We start from the raw sequence: 19,374 nt of genomic DNA, 5'->3' as shown, positions 1-19,374 counted from the left end.
ATTTAACAGATGTAAGAGCATGCAAAGTTACCAAAGAGCCACAACAAAGGCTCTCTTTTGATTATTCATTAAAAAAAGAAGAAGCAATTTTACTACAAAGTAAGTTGTAAACTACAATAAAAGAGACATAAACTGAGAACTAAAGCTAAAGTAGCAGAAGACAATGTCCTTTTTTTTTTTTTACATGAATTTGGGACATGGATAGAAGAGAAGAGTCTGTATGATGAAAGCATTTTCTCTCATCTCTGAAACATCCACAAAAAACTCCTCTGCATGATTATAAACTGGGAGACTGTTGGCGAAGCAACGGAAGCATTTTCTCCTCGTGGTCAGTGTCTGCATTTCCACTGTTTCCTCTTTGACTTCACTTTGTGGAAAGTCTTTGTGTAACATTTTACGGTCCATGTCATCTTTGTTCATACTTATGTTGTTTTCTTATAAGTGCAGATGCTATCACGACAAGTTTAGTGAGGCGATGCTTGTCTCACAAATGTCCACTGTTGCATCTCTAAAAAATATAAATATGAAGTTATCTAAAACCCTGCCTTATTTTGGTCCTTTTTTTTTGTTTTTGTTTTCTTCCTTCCAGCTTTCTCTTAGCTGTTCTCATTCCACTCTGGCATGATGCTGACACTATGCACACTGTGGTACTGGTGTGGCGATAAAGTACGTGGGATGCCGTGTGTGTACAAGTACTCGTTTCCCTGTAGGCTGCCTGTTGGCGACTGGATCCCAGCACCGGGGCTGCACTGGCGGCCCAGAGTCTGGTGGGCCATGGAGCTCTGGTACATGGCTGCATGGTGGCCGTCACCCAGCTGCGGCGAGGCGTGGCCCCCAACCCCGCCAAGTCTGGACACCAGGGACCCTGAGGTGAAGTGAGCAGAGAAGTGCTGGTAGGGCAGCCTCTCCATCGACTGCATGGTGGTGACGGAGCAACTCCCATAGGGCGAGACGCCGGCCCATGTGTTGCAGCTGATGTCCTCCAAGCTGGGAACAGGCTCGGCGCCCTGTGACGCGCTGGCATACATGCACGCCTGCCGCTGGTTGGCTTCACTGCGGTAGGGCCCGCCGGCCAGGCCGAGGCTCTGGGTGTAACTGACAGGACGGTAGTAATGGTCCTCTTCACTGGACGAGCTCTCCAGGTAGGCTTTCTTATAGGTGTGCTCGCCTGAGTGACAGTCGTCCTCGACTACAGGTGGAATGACAGAGATAACCAGGAGAGTTACTCACTTTTTATGACACTGAAATTAAATGTGCGGCACTAAAACAGTGAAAAGAACACAGTGTTTGAAGAGACTTAACTTGGACTATCATTGTATCTTTCATGCACATTTGTTACATATTATGGGAAAATATCTAATTGTGATTGGACACATTGACTGTGATTGAAAATAGATTGAAAATGTGTTGCCTTTTCATTTGCATAGCTCATAGAAACATTCATTGCAGCCTTTGTGAGTTGCAAACTGTGTTTATGCTGCTTTATTATGTGTTTTGAACTACAACATGTGCTAGCATTTAATGCAAAAAGGTGTCCAGTAAAAGAGCACAGGATACATATTACATACATACATACATATTTACAGTTTAATACTTTTTGTATGTGCTTTTTGTGAAAAACAAAACACACATTTAAAAGCATTTACAATAAATCCTCAACAATAATCTACATGTTTCCAGATATTGGTAGGTTTCAACCCATGTGACACAAGAATCTGTGTTTTTCTTTGTCTATCCCTCAGCTGAGTCATGTCAGTCTTTAAAGAGTCGAGTCTCCTACCTTTCCTCTTGATGCAGTGGTAGTCCTGACTGTGCTCATGCGGCACAGGGTAAGAGCCCGACTGGGGCAGCATGTCCTGTGAGGTGCTCGTGACCCCGTTCTCGCACTGGGAGTACTGGGAGCTCAGGGAGCTTGGGGTGCCCATGCCCTGGACCTCCCCACTGAACGGGCTCTGGCTGGAGCCCACTCTCTGTCTCACTGTGCTGCGAGGCACCACTGGATACTCCTTTGTACTAAAGACCGAAAAACAGATAGACAGATAGACAAATAGACATGTTAGTAAATGTTTTTTGTTTTTTTTCTTAAAGGGATTGAGCATGTTAATGAACATCATGTAAATCTGCTGGAGTTAGCAGAAGCTGCTAATTTAAAGCTGTAGCCCTTTGGCAGATTATCTGAAGATCCCACTGACAACATGACGGAAAATACAACACAACAATTCACACATCATTTATTAAAGAGCCGTTCATAAAGGTGCAGTAGCCAAGTCAACGTAAACTGTTGGTATAAAGTACTCTGTGCTGTATGTCTTTGTAGTTGCAGTTGTGTGTGTGATTTTTACATTAGTCGCATATGAACATTATTTCACATAGCATATATTTTATTTCTTTCATTTTTCTATTTATTTATCCTTTATTTACCCAGGGAGTGCCCCATTGAGAGACTTCCAGGTCCTTGTCAAGATAGCAGCATCGATAGTACAAATACTTACAGAAACGAGACAATGTCACAACAGAATCTAAAAGTTAAGAGGAGGTAATTAAAAGAGAGTATTAAAAGAGAAATATAATAAAGCAAAGTGCAGAAGTATGGAGGCTGTACAAACAAGATCCTTAATCTGAACCCATTAAAAAGGTTATATGTCAAACCACAACAAGTTTCTTCCATGGCGCACTATATCAGGGCACTAAACAGTTAAATACACAAACAACACAAGCACTTGACTTGAATCTAAGACAACTTCACCGTGGGTGAATCACACAGACTCAGGATTCACAGATATAGACACTCCTCTGTGGGGGGAAAACCCTTCCCAGTGGAAACACCAGCGTGTATTTCACTCCTATTCATCCACAGGATCCTTCAATAGATCATTTTTGCTACTTTTGGGTCTTTGATTTCAGGGATCGCCTCAGTTTGAAACTGTGTCCTGTTTTGCGTGTAAAGCTCTCCCTTTTGTAAAATTGTAACCAGGAGCAGACGTGCATAGCTTACTGTACTTGGCAGGGTCGGACAATGGCGCCTATGACTGATGGTGTGGTTTGGCCTCTCACCAACCTCTATATATATTTGCGAGGTTTGATGGGTGAAATTCATTTCACTTAAAATGTCGTATTATCTTGTGGCACGCACCTACTTAAAGGAACTTAACGTGTGTCTGATGTGATCGAGAATGCCATTTTATATATAAAACCAAAAAAAAGCTTGAAAGTGCAGAAATCTACTATGGTGTTCATAGATTATTCTCTGCAGCATAATTACAAAAACCTTTAATCTGTAGTTTAGATGGAGGATTACGGTAAGGAAGCAGAATTTTAGGAACAGCCAAACAGCCATCTGTGCCATAGGTGCACCCTTGGTAAATTGCAGTGGGAATAATACACAACTCCTTATATGGACATCCTAGGAGTTTTTGCTTTTTAAAAAGTGGGAGTAGGGATAATTGTGCCGAAGTCACGAAATAGACAATTTTTCTTCTATTTTTGTTCATAAAAAATGAGCCAAGCAAACTTTGAAACGTGACGTATTAACAAATTTCACAAATTCAATCCGATTAAAAAAAAGAAATGTGAGTACTTTTTGCTCAGGTGTGTTTATATAGTTGGTGAAAATGGTCAGATTGCTGAAAAAAAGCATATAAGACACATATAATACTGGTGTATATATACTTTTTAACAGTCATGGGAAAAAAAGCAGCCTAAATGCTCTGTGTTCCAAGGGTTAAAGTTTAGTACGATATGGAAATTCAACATATGAATACACACAGCATCTGCATTGGTGGACTAAAAAGGGAGGGGGGGGGGGGGGGGGGGTGCTCTGAGTTTAGAAACCAGATTTTGTCCTTTGAAAAAGTGTTTTCCACACAATATGGACTCAGATCCTTCATCTGGACTGAATAACACACAGGGAGAGAGAGAGAGAACGCAACGTGGTCATGGCTGCTGGACCAAATGATACCACCAGTCCAGCACACACACACACACACACATATACACATGCAGCCAAACACATAAGCAGCTGGAATATCCTGGTGGAAGGAGTGTGGAAAGGAGATGTTGCAGTTTGTCTTTCAGAGGGTTTTTTTTTTTCCCAGATTAGCCATAAAAGTCTTCAGCATGAAAACTGGCTGAAGATCAAGAGCCACACTTACATCACTGAGAATAAGTCATAAGTGGCTTACGCTGAGGTGATAGAAGCATTGAAGTGGGTCTGGTTAAGTGACAATGTGACCAGGATGTCAGTAATTGTGGTCAGACTGTATTTATCTACTCGTTTGCCGTCGTTTGCGTTTGTGTCAGCGTTTCTACAAATCAGAGCCCATGGATTAGTGACACTAATACAACTTTCTATAGCTATACCTTTGCATTCTGGACATCCTGTGCAGCTCCATGTCATCGCTTCCACGGAACCCTTTTGCAAAGGGGTTGTTCTCAATCTTCAGCTGGGTTATCTGCAAAAAAGCAACATACACAGTGCAATGAAAAACACTTGACCCCCACTAGATTTTAAACACACACTCGCATCAATCTCTTTGTCCAAAAATAGCTATTCTGCAACATTTCAGTGTCCTCCTACACTCGGTATACAGACGAGCAGCCTCCTCGGCTTCAGGCTGCACGCGAGACAGTTGTGTGCAGCTTAGGTTTGATGGGTTTTTGGATGCACTGGGAAACTAACAAAATATGCTTACGAGTCACTGGAGAGAATGACATAAAACATCACATTTGCAGAAACCCAAGAAGCTTTTAGGCATCCTGGAGCTGAACAGGTCCATAAACATCATGTCTCAATAAGACATCATTTATAATGTTACATTTGATGGGCTCTGGCTCACACACACACACACACACACACACACACACATACACACACACAGCCATATCGAGAACTAAAAGTGCAGTTTTTTGAGAAAAGGAAAAAATCCAGGATATCCCTCTCATTAGTACTGTAGTGCTTTCTGGCAGGCAATTAGTTGACAGCTCCTGTGTGTGTGCGTCCAGTTTTCTGACAAGACCAGAGGTTTGTCTGCACACAAACTGACACCTTCACCAAACCTTGTTTTGTTCCCTGTTAAAAATTGGAACGCAAAAGTTCAGCGTCTCTTTTACTCTCTTAAAGCGGCCCAAGACGAAATACAGCATGACAAATAATGATCTAAATCAAAGCAGTGTTGTAATGTAACAAAGTACAAATACTTTGTTACTGTACTTAAGTACAACATTCACATGTCTGTACTTTATTTCTAGCAACTTTCACTTTTACTCTACTACATTTTCCTCTAACTATCTTTGTTAATCTTTACTACCAGATAAAATCAGAAGAAGAGTTGGTAATGGTTTGGTCTTCTAGTCTTGATGAGCTGCTTTACACTATAGTTTTGCTATTCACCCATCTTTCTCACACACTTCAACACCTTGCTCAAGGTCACATTTAGACTAGCAGAGCCAGGAATTGAACCCAGAACCTTACAGTTGAACAACAACAACTCACCTTACCACTGAGCTACCATGGCTCAATCTTCACTCCTCACTTATTTAATACTTTTACTTCTAAAAATGAAGTGCATTTTATATCAGAAAATTCATTTTGGTAAACCGCATATACTTTTACTCTGTACTTTTATTCAAGTATCGCTTTAAGGTACTTTATACAAGGGTGAGAGTCTGACCCTATCACAAAAAGAAACTCATATATTTTTCAAACCCACATGTGTTTTCCTTTTAACTGAGCTCAGACGTTAAAAAAAAGTTCTATATGAAAACCTAATTTGAGAGTATAGGCCTCGAGACACTACGACTTCACAACTTGAAAAGAAAGTAAGAAAGAAAGAAAGGAAGAAGGAAGAAAGAAAAGGAAAGAACGCACAGTGTCCAAACTCATTAAAAATAACCAATGCCTCATTTTGAAAAGAATTTGATAAAAAACAATAACATTATTTTAGAAAACAAAAGCTTGGTTAAAAAAAAAAAAGAAAAAAAAAGAAATTGCAGCTGTGAGAGGAAGTAAGAGACATTAGGCGTTTTCATTAGCTGAGAGTGCAGCAGGTGAGTTGGCCTCGTGCCTGCAGCACATATTGTTTCAGCAGATGTGAGACTGTTAGATTAGACAGTTGTGGTTCAAAAAACAAAAAAAAAAAACTGCCAGGAAATCAGAAATGCTTGTTTTCCTGCAGTTCTCTGGAAAGCCCCAATAATTAGCCCCGGGTTACGATCTCGGCCCCCAATAACATGTTTGAAAAATAATGAATGGTTTCTTCAGAATGTCGGTCATTTGCGCTTCCTGTTCCCAGAAGCGCAGATGCTTCTGATTGGCTGTTGGGACATTATGAGCTTTCGCCCCATTCTCCCATGTCCCTAAAACTAAAAACATGTAGGTCTATACACACACATACACACACACACACGGTTAAATGATGTTAAACAGGCGCTGTTTACAGATATCTGCACGTCTTGCGATGTGTGTGTGTGTCCACTGAGTAAATACACAGTTTTATTTCTGCTTCTTAACACGCAAGTCCAATTATCAACAAGTACGAGGCTGCACGGCCTCGAGCAAACACAAACAGCTCCGATGTTTACCTTTAAATCTATAAATTCGTGTGTCGGAAAAACAAAATAAATCCAGCCTCTGCGCACACGAATATTAACAGCGTCCCCAGTTTTATTATAGGATGTTATTTAGGTTAATAACGTGCAAGACAACACAAACTCACAAAAAAAGCAAAAAGGACCAATAATATTATTCTATAATTGCAGCTCTCCATTAATCAACCTTTCCATTTGTATCGTTTTAACCAGAGCAGGACAGTTTTGTTGATGCATCACTTTGATTCTATAACGATAATTTAATCGAATAATACGGTAAGGAATCGAATACACACACCAGTCCGTGCCTTTTCCTCCTTACACCAGACAAATAACGGGCACAAACTATATAAAGAAATAGGTTAATTAAATAATACAGATTCGATCTCCAATTGTTCACCTAAATATAAATAGTACTATTATTAGTTGTAACTTATAGTATTATCATTATTGTTATTGTTGTTATTATTATTATAATAATAATAATAAAATATAATAGAATCTGTGAACTCACAACGAATTCAGTTTGCCCCATTGGAAATGCAGAGCATTGGATGAAAGTCATTAATGCGTCTAATTATTTGACAGATACATAAAACACTGTTTTACAAATTAAATCCATTCATTAAAAACACGCTCTTGCACGTTACACATATTTTCCACGTCTCGGTTTGCAGTAAACACGTGATGAGTGAACTCTTACCTTGTGGTTCTGGTAGGACGTGACCGCGATGAAGGCGGTCTCGGGGAAGACGTGAGTGCAGAAGGCCGTGTTTTTGGAGCCGAAGCCGTTATTTTCGTCCGCCTTCACGATGTGGATCCGCGGCTGATATTTGTGCATCGAATTCAAGATGATCTGCAATTGACCAAATGTGCACAGAAGCCGTGTTATTTTTAATATACAAAAAAACCAAAAAACTTTAAATAAAATAAATGAAACAGCAGTGATCATTTAAGATGATAAGTTAAGGAACATTTTAAGGTGATCGTTTAAGGGGAAAAAGGAAAGACACAGGAATTGATTTATTATCCCTTAAATGATCCCCTTATAAAATAAACTAAAAGTAATGCACATCCACCACATTTGTGTATTTTTCACTTTAAATATACAAAACTAGAGGCAAATGTATATTACTAATGATGATATGATTCACTAAAATGCAAATAGATTTGTCATTTATATCAAGAAAGTGATTTTTTACTTTAGTTCAAGCACTGTAGACCACAATCCACCAAACCTTTTTAACAAATGACACATTTACCCACAGGTAAAACCTAAATTGCACTACAACAACAAATTAGTAATTTCTTGTTTCATAAACGACTAATCAAAGAAAAAAAAATCACATATGGATTTTTTTTCCCCTCACTCCCTGCCTTCTCCATGTAAAGAAATACAATGTTGGAAACCCTCCTATTTCAGACTGGAACCTGAATTTTAATCTCATTACAGTACATAGGCTATTGTGTTAGAATGTTACTGAATGGTTCCCATGGTAACAGCCACCACTCAGAGTAGATGAGATACCAGATGAGTGTCTTCCCTCTGTGCTAAGTGATGACTTCGACCGGTGGTGACATCAAGACCCGGTCCACACTGCTGAACTTGAGCTTTGAACTTCTATTTTTTTGGCACTTGCAACCACAGTACAGTCGTAATCATCAGCCTTTTGGGAATCTAATGTTATTTCATTCTATTCTCTCCAGACACACTTACATTTAAAGTTTAAAAAGAAATAAAGCCCCCCCCCCCCCCCCCAGCCCCTTCCTCCCACATGTTTCTGTCCCATATAGGCATTCTTCTTTATCTCTTATCTCAAAGCTTGTTTTTGTACCTGCCTTTCACTGCCAGCCTGAGAACAGACAAGGGATCAATGTGACCCTGTGTCGGTGCCTGTGAGGAGGTGAGTCCTGCATTACTGCACACAGACGTTACCCCAAGTTCATTCTCGGAGCCAAGTGAACCAGAGATGCAATAGCCAGTTTTTTCAGTTTAACTTGATGTAACTTCATCAAAATGTGTGTCATCTGCCTGCCATGCACCATGCAGAAAACATCACTCAGGATTATAAATTTCACTGCTGAAATACAAGTAAATCTGTTACAATTGTTGCCCCACTGAAAACTAGTAATTAGGGGTGTAAGATAATGTTGATTCAGTAAAAAAATGCAATACTGTATTAATATATCAGAAAAATATTCCTGCATTTAAGCCTCCAACTGCTAGTTGGCAGCCATCTTTGAGTTCTTATTTTATATAGTTATATATATATATATATATAGTTGTTATTTTTTCCGATGAGAGTTTTGCCTTGTGTTGTTGTATCCTAATATATTTAAATATCCTGTATCAGCAGCTCTTTAGCGGGATGTTTATTTATCAGATTCTTGCATATTTTCCAACTATCAAGCAGTATTTCCACCCCGGTTGGAGTCACAAGATGATGTTACGTCCAATTAAAGCTTTTTCCAACACTATCAGAGCACACAGTGAAGAGAAATATTAAAAAAATAAAGTTAAACAAAACATATTTCTTTGCATTCATGTAGTCACCGCTGGTTCATTTAAGGTCTGCAGAGTGACATGATATTAGTAGCTAAAAGTGTGGTGCATAGATATTTCACTCAAGGGAAAATAACATGGTCCACTGACTGTGGGTTCCCAAAGTCCAGTATGTGTGTTATAGTATGGGGGGGTAGCTGTAGACCACCCACTGGGGCCCCAGCACACGCCTCGTCTCCCCGGCCCAGTCGCTGCCCTGCCTGCATCTCTGTATCTCTGCCTCCCCCTCCTCCTCCCTCCTCCTCCCTCCCAGCCTCTGGATGATAGTATTTAATGATAGTGAGGGATCACTTTGGGTCTCGTGCCGCTGCCCTTTGCTTTCAAGTTCCCGCACATCAGAGAGTTTCCCCCGAGCCTCGGCATTAGCCGGCTTTGTACACCATCATCTATTGCTCATCGCACACTGCCAGTCAAACATAAACAGTGCGATCCTCACACTCCACCCTCCCGGCCCAAACATGTGTGGGAAGACAGGGAGACGAGAGCGGGGAGATGAATAACACTGAGAAATATTCTCAGAGGGAAGAGGGAGATCAAAGCAGAGAGTGCAGCTTGGTATGAAACCTGAGACAAAAACAAATGGTTTGGTGGAATTTAAGAAAACAACACCAATTTGTTTACTTTAGATTCATAACAGTGAGGGTAGAGATGTCCTCTGAGAGTCTCTCTGTGAGGAATAAAACCTCGACTATTTAAGATGACACACTTAAGAGTGCAATGACAATGTTATGATATACAGTATATTATACTATTAGATTATTATTGTTTTTGTTTTTTTTTAAATCAGTGGCATTTTTACACCATGTTCTTGGATTGTTAACACTTCATATTTTATATTTTGAAAAGCCTGAAGTGGCATAAAATGGAAACGCTCAGGAACAACTTGGCCACAAAAGAGAAATGGGATTGTAACTGGAGGGTTGCTGCTGGTTTGAATCCCCGTCTAGTAGAAAAAAAGGCTATAGTACCCTTGAGCAAAGTCTCCCCAACACCCACTGGATTAAATGCAGAGAAAAGTGTCTCTATAGGGGAGTAAATAACAAAGTACCAAGCAACCTTTTTATGTATATCGGGGTTTCAAACTCGCGGCCCGTGGGCCACATGCAGCCCCCCAGTCGATGTCCTGTGGCCCTACACTTATTTAAAAAGAATACATTCAACATGTAGTTACATATAAGCTTTAATTTCAATTGTCTACATGTTATTTTCCATTCTATTAAATTATTCTGTCTATTTTTCTGATTTACAGATTCATTTTGCATCAGAAATATGTGTTTTTTTGTTGTGAACAACATATACCCTATATCTATCTATATATATTCAAAACAAACACGTCCTTATCATCCTTATCAAGATATAATTATTCATTTCTAATCACTAGTTCATTTTTCCCTAAAATGTTGGTCTTTTTTCCGCTTGACTGGCCCCCGATTCCCTCTTGACCTGACTAGAAGTTCACTGGCCCCCAGATCATGTTGAGTGTGAGGCCCCTGATGTATGTGATTGTATTTTATTTATTTTACATTAATATCAGGAGCCAGGTCAGTTCTACAGAGGCCACCGTTTTGCACCACAATGCACAAACTGAACATGTGTTGAGTTTTGATGTTAACTGAAGGGAGAGGTGAGGTTATATAGCTGCAACATGCAACTTCAACTAAGAAAAGGTTGCAACATGTTACACACGGTATCTTCAGACATCGTAATTTAAACAAATACACTCAGTCGCTGCTGAGCTGTGAGTTCTGCTGACATGTGTCTAATAACCAGACATTTCCAGAGAAATAATGTCTGCTGTCGTCCCGAGCCGCTCCAATCTAGCATCAGCAATATGTTTCGCTCTCGTGTCTCACTCCTATGGTTATTATAAATCATCTACAAGTTATTTCAACCAGCTGGACCAACAAGCTGATGGAGTCGACTGACTTTCTGGCCAGTCACCAGTGTTTCATTTATGAATCCCATGGTGCCGTCTCCCTGCACAGAAAACCACTGCAACCAATCAAAAGAAATGCACTCTAACCCAAAATCTACAACACTGCACACACATTCCCGACTGAGCTCCACTTCTATTTCACCAGCTGGGCTTTGGCAGGGTAACAAGCAGCAAAGGTGTCTTGTGAATAGTGTGTAAAATATTAAATATATATCTTTTTTTTTTTTTTTTTTGCTTTGGTAACCAAATACTTGAAAGACGTCTTATTGCAGAGTGTTTAAATAATTGTGTGTGTTCAGGAATACATTTAATACTGTATCACTGAAGTTTTAAAGCTGCCTCTGCACCGGATTAAACACATTTACAAGATAAAAGTGCTCGTACCCAATCAGCTTTTTTTTTTTTGGCTTTAATCAACACGAGCTAAACATTTTAATAAGGCCCATATAGTTTGAAAGGACATCTTACTAAGCTTGAATTAATGAGCTCATCAATTCAAACTTTTATGAGAAGCTGCTGCCAGTAGACTCATTTATAGCCTGAAAATATGATGATAAAGTGAGTGATATTTGTGTTATAAGCAAGACAAGGAATACAAACGCCTGCATGGAGCCAGGGGCTGAATTTAAAATAACGAGGAGTTAAAGTTTGCAAGCTGGCAAAAAAGTGAAGTGTGTAAACTGCATATTATCTTTTTCCTGAAAAGAGTCCATGTCGTTCCCTTCTATGAAAGCAGATTTCTCACAGGAGGTCTGCACCTTTTAATGCTTCCAGGGAGATATTTAATAAATCCAAACAACAAAACACACTGAGGCGTTTCCAGGATGGAGCAACAAATTCATCTTGACTATCAGTGGCTATATTTATGTGGACACCAACAGTCCAGCTTGACATTTACATGTCACAGAGCACAATATAATGTCTCATTTACTTCTATAGCAGCAAACACTGAAACGAGACATGAACATGTATGAAAGCCTGTGACTAAGATCACAATACTCCGCATTTCTCAATCAGATTTTTTGTAGTTCTCACAGTATGGCATCATTAAGGTAATCAGAAATAATTAAGAGAGTTTTCTTAATCACGTTAATATCAGAATGTTTTGTGAACTTTGTTGGCTGATTGAAGAGAGTTTAAATCCAATGATGTTTAAAGAATTAAGGCATTTATTCAATAAGCAATTTCCTTTAAGCCAAACAGTATGTGAGGGAAAATGATATTGCTGTATATTAATTTAAATTTCGAAATGATTTGAAAATATTTTGCTTTATCTTGCAGTTTCCACAATCATTTTTTTTACTTTATCTGTCAAAAAATACACTCAAAACAGAAATAATTTTGTGACATTGAAAACTGCATATATATATATATATATTTTACTTTTAAAAGTTACAAGCAACTTTTTTGTAAGTATGAAAATGGATTACATTTTAATGTATTTTGAAAGGAACACAGTAAAAAACGCTATACTATTTTTTTTAAACACTTTATATGTATTTATCCTCTTTGTCCAAATATCCCTGCAGAATATGTGTAACAAAAAAAAGAACGAAAATAGCTTTAAAGATTAAAAAGAAAATTAAACAGCAATTTTTTTTTTAAACCTAGAACAACAAAACAGACTGCACTTTGCAAGTATTCAAAAAGTAGCATAAAGCTTGGCCTGTTTACTTTAGAACTTAACATTAATCATTTTTATTTAAACGTAATTTAAATTCAGTCTTTTATTATGACTTTAAATGACGAATGTTATTTTTTATCTGGTAACATTTTTCATGTGATAAGATGATAATAATACATTCCTTTAGCGTTGGTCGTTCAGATTCATCTCTGAGTCTTGACGCATTTAATGCTTTAACACAGTTTTTTGATCAGCTGTTAAAAAAACAACATTTTCGTTATAAACGGTGATCTGTTGGTGCGTGGAAAAGGAGCCCACGCTGCTTAAGTGCCTCTGAGCAACAAACCATGAGACAAATAACTATATTTCTGCACTTTGTCGTGTCATGCGATGTGGCGATGTGGTTTAGTAAAAGAGATGACAGGCCTAGGCACCTACGTGTCCGAACGGGTCCAGGTGGTTGTTGGTCAGTTTGAGCTTCTGGAAAGAGACGAGCTGCCTCATCCAATGCGCCCCCGTGGCGGGAGAGTCCGGGTGAACGTAGAGCCTCCCGGGCATAGCGGGCTCAGCCTTCCCGGTCACAGACCTGGATCACAACAACAGCACCGTCACACACACAACTATCAACGATATTATTAAACGTATGAAAGAGAAATACTTAATATTTTTGAGTTATTACTTAGTTGGGGGAGGTGAGACCAGCAAATTACCCCCAAATCAATTGTTTTATAAAGTTTCTGCACACACTTCACATAAAAAACAACAACTTTGCACTGGACCTTATTCAGAGTAACTTAAAGTACGTTCATTAGCTGGTTAATTGGCAGAGCTGGTAAACTCGTTCCCAACACTGCATGTTATCGATCAAGAGGGGATTATTAGTTCCAGGACAGACTTTGGACAGGTCATTATCGCTATTGGCAGAGCCAAAATATCTCCTCATGAAAAGGCACTGACCCAAACAAAGTTACAGAGATCAACATGACACTAAATAAGTGTGTTTGTGCTGCAGTGTGGGTTGCGGTGCGCGTAAAGACAAGCAGAGTTTTGGGAAAAGTCAAACAAACTTTCTATTCGACACTGAAATGGCCGCTCCGACAGAAACGTCCCTATATTGATTTCTGGGCAACAATATAAAACTCCAATTCACTTCCATCAAGACACCAAATTAGGTTTTCCTGTGGCACTGAAATTTTGTTATGAACCGTGCGTAAAATCAAAAGTTACAAGTCCTCGTTTTTATTATCACTTACCATTTATTGTCGGCGAATTTGTATCGGTGATCGTCCGCAGGGACGACATCCATCAGGAGAATATATTTAGTTTTGGGGTTCAGGCCCGTGACCTTCACTTTGAAGCTGGGGAACATTCGCCTGCGAAGGACAAAATAGCGCAGTGTGGTGTATTTCTGTCACACTCTGGAAAAACACACAGGCAAAAAATAGACTGCGGTGTGTGTGTGTGTGTGTGTGTGTATGTGTGTGTAACATGGTTTTCTGTTCTGCGGAAGAAATGATAGATTTCACATCAAAGAAAGGACAGTTTAAAAATATTCAGAGGGAGCAGGCATCCATTCCTCCATTGTAAAATTATGATTAAGAACTTTAAGTAAATAAATGCACGAATTTGTAGTGATAAAAAAAGATGAAACAAACTCAAAACTAAACAAAATTTAACGTGAACTCATAAAATAAATGTCTAAATCTGCTTTGGAAAGGTAAGGACTACTTCAGTGCGCCAGGTCTGAGTGGAACTTTACGCATAAAACTTAATAAAGCAGATGTTTTTAGTGAAACATTTGCACATTAACTTGGTATTTGTCAACATGTGATGTGAATTAGGCCATCTGCTCTCAGCAGTCACTGGGGGGGTGATGGTGGTGGCTCAAGTGTTGCGCGTAAATACCGTTTCACACCAAAAAATATGTGAGAAACATGAGTGACGGGAGTATAATTGAGTCTGTGTGCAGCTGTGAGTGAGTGAGCGAGAGAGAAAAAAAGCCCACATTGAAATGTATCTGTGTTTAATTAATTATACATGTCCAATGTTCATATTATACACACAAAGTGAGTGAGTCACAACCAGACACCATGCGAGCTTCACGCGTTAATGCATGGATCCATGTTACTTATTCAGACTGCATGAATGTCTGAGGGCAAATGTGGAGCTGACACATGCGTGCACAGTCCACGCAAGACGTGTTGCAAACCAAAACGTGTCTTTGCATAATTACACAGACGCACAACATATGCAGAAGCTGCAGAGGCAGAGACACTGAGTAGAAGAGACGGATCATTTTCACCAGAGACAAGACTAAAACGTACATGCACCCTAATCGCTAAAGCGCCCACGAGAAGCCCTGTGTTTCTACTGTAGCTCCACACAAAAACAACATCTCCTGCATAATTTCAGATGGATATAGATAGAAGCTGTGTTGTTCCATAAGAAAACTGTTTTCAGTGAGTTAAACTGGTATAAAAACACACTTCAGTGAACCCACAAAAGTGTTGACTAAAAGGATAAACCTCAACAACAGCCTCCTTGCAGGCACGTGCCATAAATCCACAGCACTCATAAATAGAATAATATTAGTTTTAATCTAAAAAAAAAAAAAGACATTGAAATGTGTCCCTGTTTCAAATCACAGATAAGGTCCAGATAATATCCACACAGGCTGACAATGAGAGGACTGTCACTTAACTGCTATTGTGATTTCATCTTAACAATACTAACAATAATACTAACAATAATGCAATGTTCATTATTTATTTTTTACTTCTTACCTTCCTGCTTTGGTGATGATCATCTCTGTCCCCACCTCGTAAAACTTCACCCACAGTTCCCTCTCGTGCAGGTAGACCTTTATTCCCTCCATTCCCTTCAAAATAAAACACATTCATATCTTTTTTTGTAACGAACGGGCCTTCATTTTACGTGTGTCGACAGTTACATTTTTGCATCTGATTTGGTCAAACTAAAACAAATGATGCTCTCTTTTTTTTAAATTGTTAGCATTTATTCTATAAAATAATGATTAGTTTACTTTACATTTAAAGACATATAAGAATTGTGCATCAATGATATGCTGCACATGTGCAAACGATAAGTAATACAGTGTGTATATACAATATAACCAGCACACACACGCATGCAGACAATCATTCTGCAGAGCTAAACTGTAAAAACAACTCATATTCCTCCACAATAATCTAGTCTTGAAATCACAATTAAAAAAAACTTTAAAATGTTATTTTCTCGAATTATTTTTTTTGGGAGACAGTTTTACTCAAATTATACCAACACAGCTAAAAATGTAGATATAGTTTGGAGGTTTATAATATTTTCGCAACCAATCACATGTACTGTACATTATATTACCACTTTTAAGACATTAGTGGATACTTTATGATCCACAGCAACACTGTGTAACTGGGGGGGATATTTCTTTACTGTGAAAGTGTGACCGTGACCTCAGTTTGCAGCCTGAGCAGAGCAGAGTGAGAGTGAGGCCTCTGCGCGCTGACCAGTACTGACCTGCTGGATGTAGGTTGTCTGTGATGACGGGGATTTGCTTGAGGTTCCGTTCTGTTTCTCTGATTTATTCTCGCTCGGCGCTTCCCTTGAATCAGAGCCACCAGGAGAGGTTGGGAGACCAAAAGTCTCCTCTTGGTCTGCCATGACCGGATCTCTTGAAAACTACAACGCCCCCAGCTGCAAAAACCAAACAGATACAGTATGTCAGTGTATGTGTGTGTGCGAGCGTGTCTGTATCCATATTATTAAAATGTTGAATTTAATATGCTTACAATAGCTTTAATATGCTGACTAAAGGGATGGTAGGTTTAGTGCACAATTCAAGCTCGGGGATGCAACTTATAAGAATTAAACGTCCTATAATATTGTAATTGTCACGAGAATTAAAATCCAATTCTAAGATATCAAATCAGAACCACAACATTTTTAATTGAACCAATAAAGTCATTGGTCAATACGATTTGAGTTGCCTTTGTCATAACAAATAAGGTCAATTGCAGGTTATTAGGAAAATAAAAAAGTTATAGGAAGAGAACTTCTGCCCAGATAGAGGTAGGGCCCTCGCTTTTTAGGAATCACATTATCCTATCCATGTTCCATAAACAAAAGACTTGAGCTGTGTTGTTACAGCTCAACATGATGATGTCCAGGACAAAGTGAAAGACACCGAAGAACCAGAAAAAGAATACTCTCACTTTCCACTATTACACTCACACGGTGTCACTTCTGCTTCTACCAACACTGGGTTGCCTTTATGCAAACATCTTCTTACGACAACAATGGACACATGCAGCCGGATTAGAGGATCAGTTTACCTAAAACAAAACCACGTCGCAGGCTGGGGTGGAACACAGCGATGGCACGATAGAGAATCGTCGCCCTTTTTTCTGTTCAAACTGGTGTAATGATGCTCTCAAAACGTCTCAAATCGGATAATCCAGGCGGTTGTGGTCGATGAAGCTGCACAGCAGATCCTCCATGAATCCCGCTCTCTCCGCATTTAACTCCCACAACGTTTTCCCACAAGCGCAGGCAGCAGCGAGCGAGCGTGGAGATCCTCGCGGAGCTCAGTGACAGAGGAAACCTCTTCTCGGAGCCTGATTTCAGAGTCCTGGACGGTTTTTGTGAGCAGATCCCGCCGATAGCACCGAGCAGTAAGAAACAGCCGAGTCCCAGAGGAGCAGGTCCGTCACCTCCTTCTCTCCACCTCCTCTCTCTCTTTCTCTTTCTCCGCCTTGTCAAACCCCACGTCTCCCACTCTAGCGCGCGCCGTCCCTCCCCACTCACTCCACTGCGCATCAATGACCAACCGTGCGAAGCGGAAACAGAGACCAATACGTAGACCAGTACGTTTGGAGGAGAATGAGGGGGAGCCGTAACGAAACAGCACTGGTGTTCGCTGCCCTGAAATCATAATCATTCCCCCCAGGTCTCCACCCCAGTGCGTTTCTAAACTTCTTCATAGTCTGGTGTTCATGCGCAATTACGCGCGTCTTCTTCTCCTTCGCCTCCAAAGCCGCGTCCTCCAAACAACGACTAATAAAGTTCATGAAACATCATCACATCACATTTGACAGCTGCATCCTGTCAATAACCACGTCTCTGATTAATCGACCATATGCGTTTGCCTGCAGTTTTTACAGTTAGTTAAACATTTTCTTTTATTAACCTTTGTTTTTCGGCAGTATTTTTTTTAATTTAATTTAAAGTCAGGAGCAGTGTGATTTCGTACTATCTGCCAAAGTTGTCATTATCTTCAGTGTGCGCGCGCTAAAATATAAATATTTCAAAGTTTCTCCACGCGCCAATAGAGACGGTAGACAGTAGAGTCAGCAGTATTTGTCCTTTTTTAAGCAAGGTGCCAATATTAACACGTATTGATAAGATATCATAAAAAGTAAATGCTACACGTATTTTATATATTATGCAATTTTTTGATAATTAAAAAAATAGAACCATTTATTGTCTTCAGAAAAAAATAATAATATCATTTTAGAAACCTCAACATTGCGCACACATATAGACTGTGTGCAACAACGTGATGACTGGTTTTAATGCTGTTACATGCTGAACTGTTTGCTTCACGATACAACTAGCAGCTACAAGAAAACATACCTACAAATAAATACGTACGTAAATAAAGAAACTGCACAGTATGGTGATGGAAAATGGAAAACGCATTTGCATTTAAATTCGTTTAAAGAGTTAAACATGTACACGTCACATAGACATTAAAGTTCCTGCATCAAGTTTTTAAGATAATCAACGTTTTCAATGCGTCCTCTTCCTATTTATTTTTTTAATCTTTGTGCTTTTGCAGTTCTCGAATTAGTTTGAAAATAAATTCAGGGCCCGAGAAAGTTTATTTAAAGAGTTTTATATAGAATTTTTTTTTCTGTTTTTATTTGTCGACAAATAAAAACAAAAACGTAAACTCCTTAGTGTGAAAACATCTGCTGATTGTTTTTATTAACTGACTTCATCAGTGAATCATTAACACACACGTGCAAACCGATCGAAGGCCTAACGAGCAACTACAACGAAAAAATTGTTAGTTGACGAAATACATTATTTTGCAGTTTAACTAAAAATCTCACAATCAGATAGCGTGAATGTGCGAGTGCAGCGTGAACTCACAGCTGCGCTGACGATGCGTCACACTAACGACACATTTGAAACCAATACAGCTGAATTAATGTTATATAAATGTTATATTTAAGCAAAAGTTAAAATCGATTAAATCAGATTTCTTCTCTGATTATATAAGAGGAAATATTCCACCTTATATGGCAGAATAAAGAGTTCACGAGACTTTAATACAGCTGCAGACCGAAAAAAGGAAAGAAATGGATGAATAAATAAATAAATAAATAAATAAATAAATAAATGAATGAATGAATGAATGAATGAATGAATGTATCTTAAATTACAAAAGTCATGCAGCTGTTGCAATGGCTTAATAACAAGACAACATATTTGAATTTAAAAAAAATATGATACCAGTACCAGATAAAACCACATAAGTACCAATTAATACCAGATGAAATCATTCAAATAAAAGTAGAAACGGATTAAAACCTCGCAATTTAATTAAAATCAGGACTATTTTATTTTGGAGAATTGAGAGTAGAG

General features: G+C 39.0%; 1 protein-coding gene across 1 annotated transcript; it reads right to left on the bottom strand.

Moving 5' to 3' along the window:
• Positions 1–596: 596 nt before the first annotated feature.
• Positions 597–17,413, bottom strand: tbx5a (T-box transcription factor 5a). The gene is made up of 9 exons (XM_058617475.1): positions 17,058–17,413; positions 16,243–16,419; positions 15,492–15,586; positions 13,962–14,081; positions 13,147–13,294; positions 7,289–7,441; positions 4,360–4,451; positions 1,781–2,013; positions 597–1,189 (listed from the first exon to the last, which is right to left on the bottom strand). Exons 2-9 carry the CDS (start codon positions 16,384–16,386, stop codon positions 597–599), a joined length of 1,578 nt encoding a protein of 525 aa, XP_058473458.1. The 5' UTR covers positions 16,387–16,419; positions 17,058–17,413.
• Positions 17,414–19,374: the final 1,961 nt, after the last annotated feature.

Source organism: Solea solea, chromosome 19, assembly GCF_958295425.1.
Source record: "Solea solea chromosome 19, fSolSol10.1, whole genome shotgun sequence".
Lineage (NCBI taxonomy): Eukaryota > Metazoa > Chordata > Actinopteri > Pleuronectiformes > Soleidae > Solea > Solea solea.
Note: the sequence above shows the minus strand (reverse complement) of the source record. Positions and strands in the feature narration are given on the sequence as shown.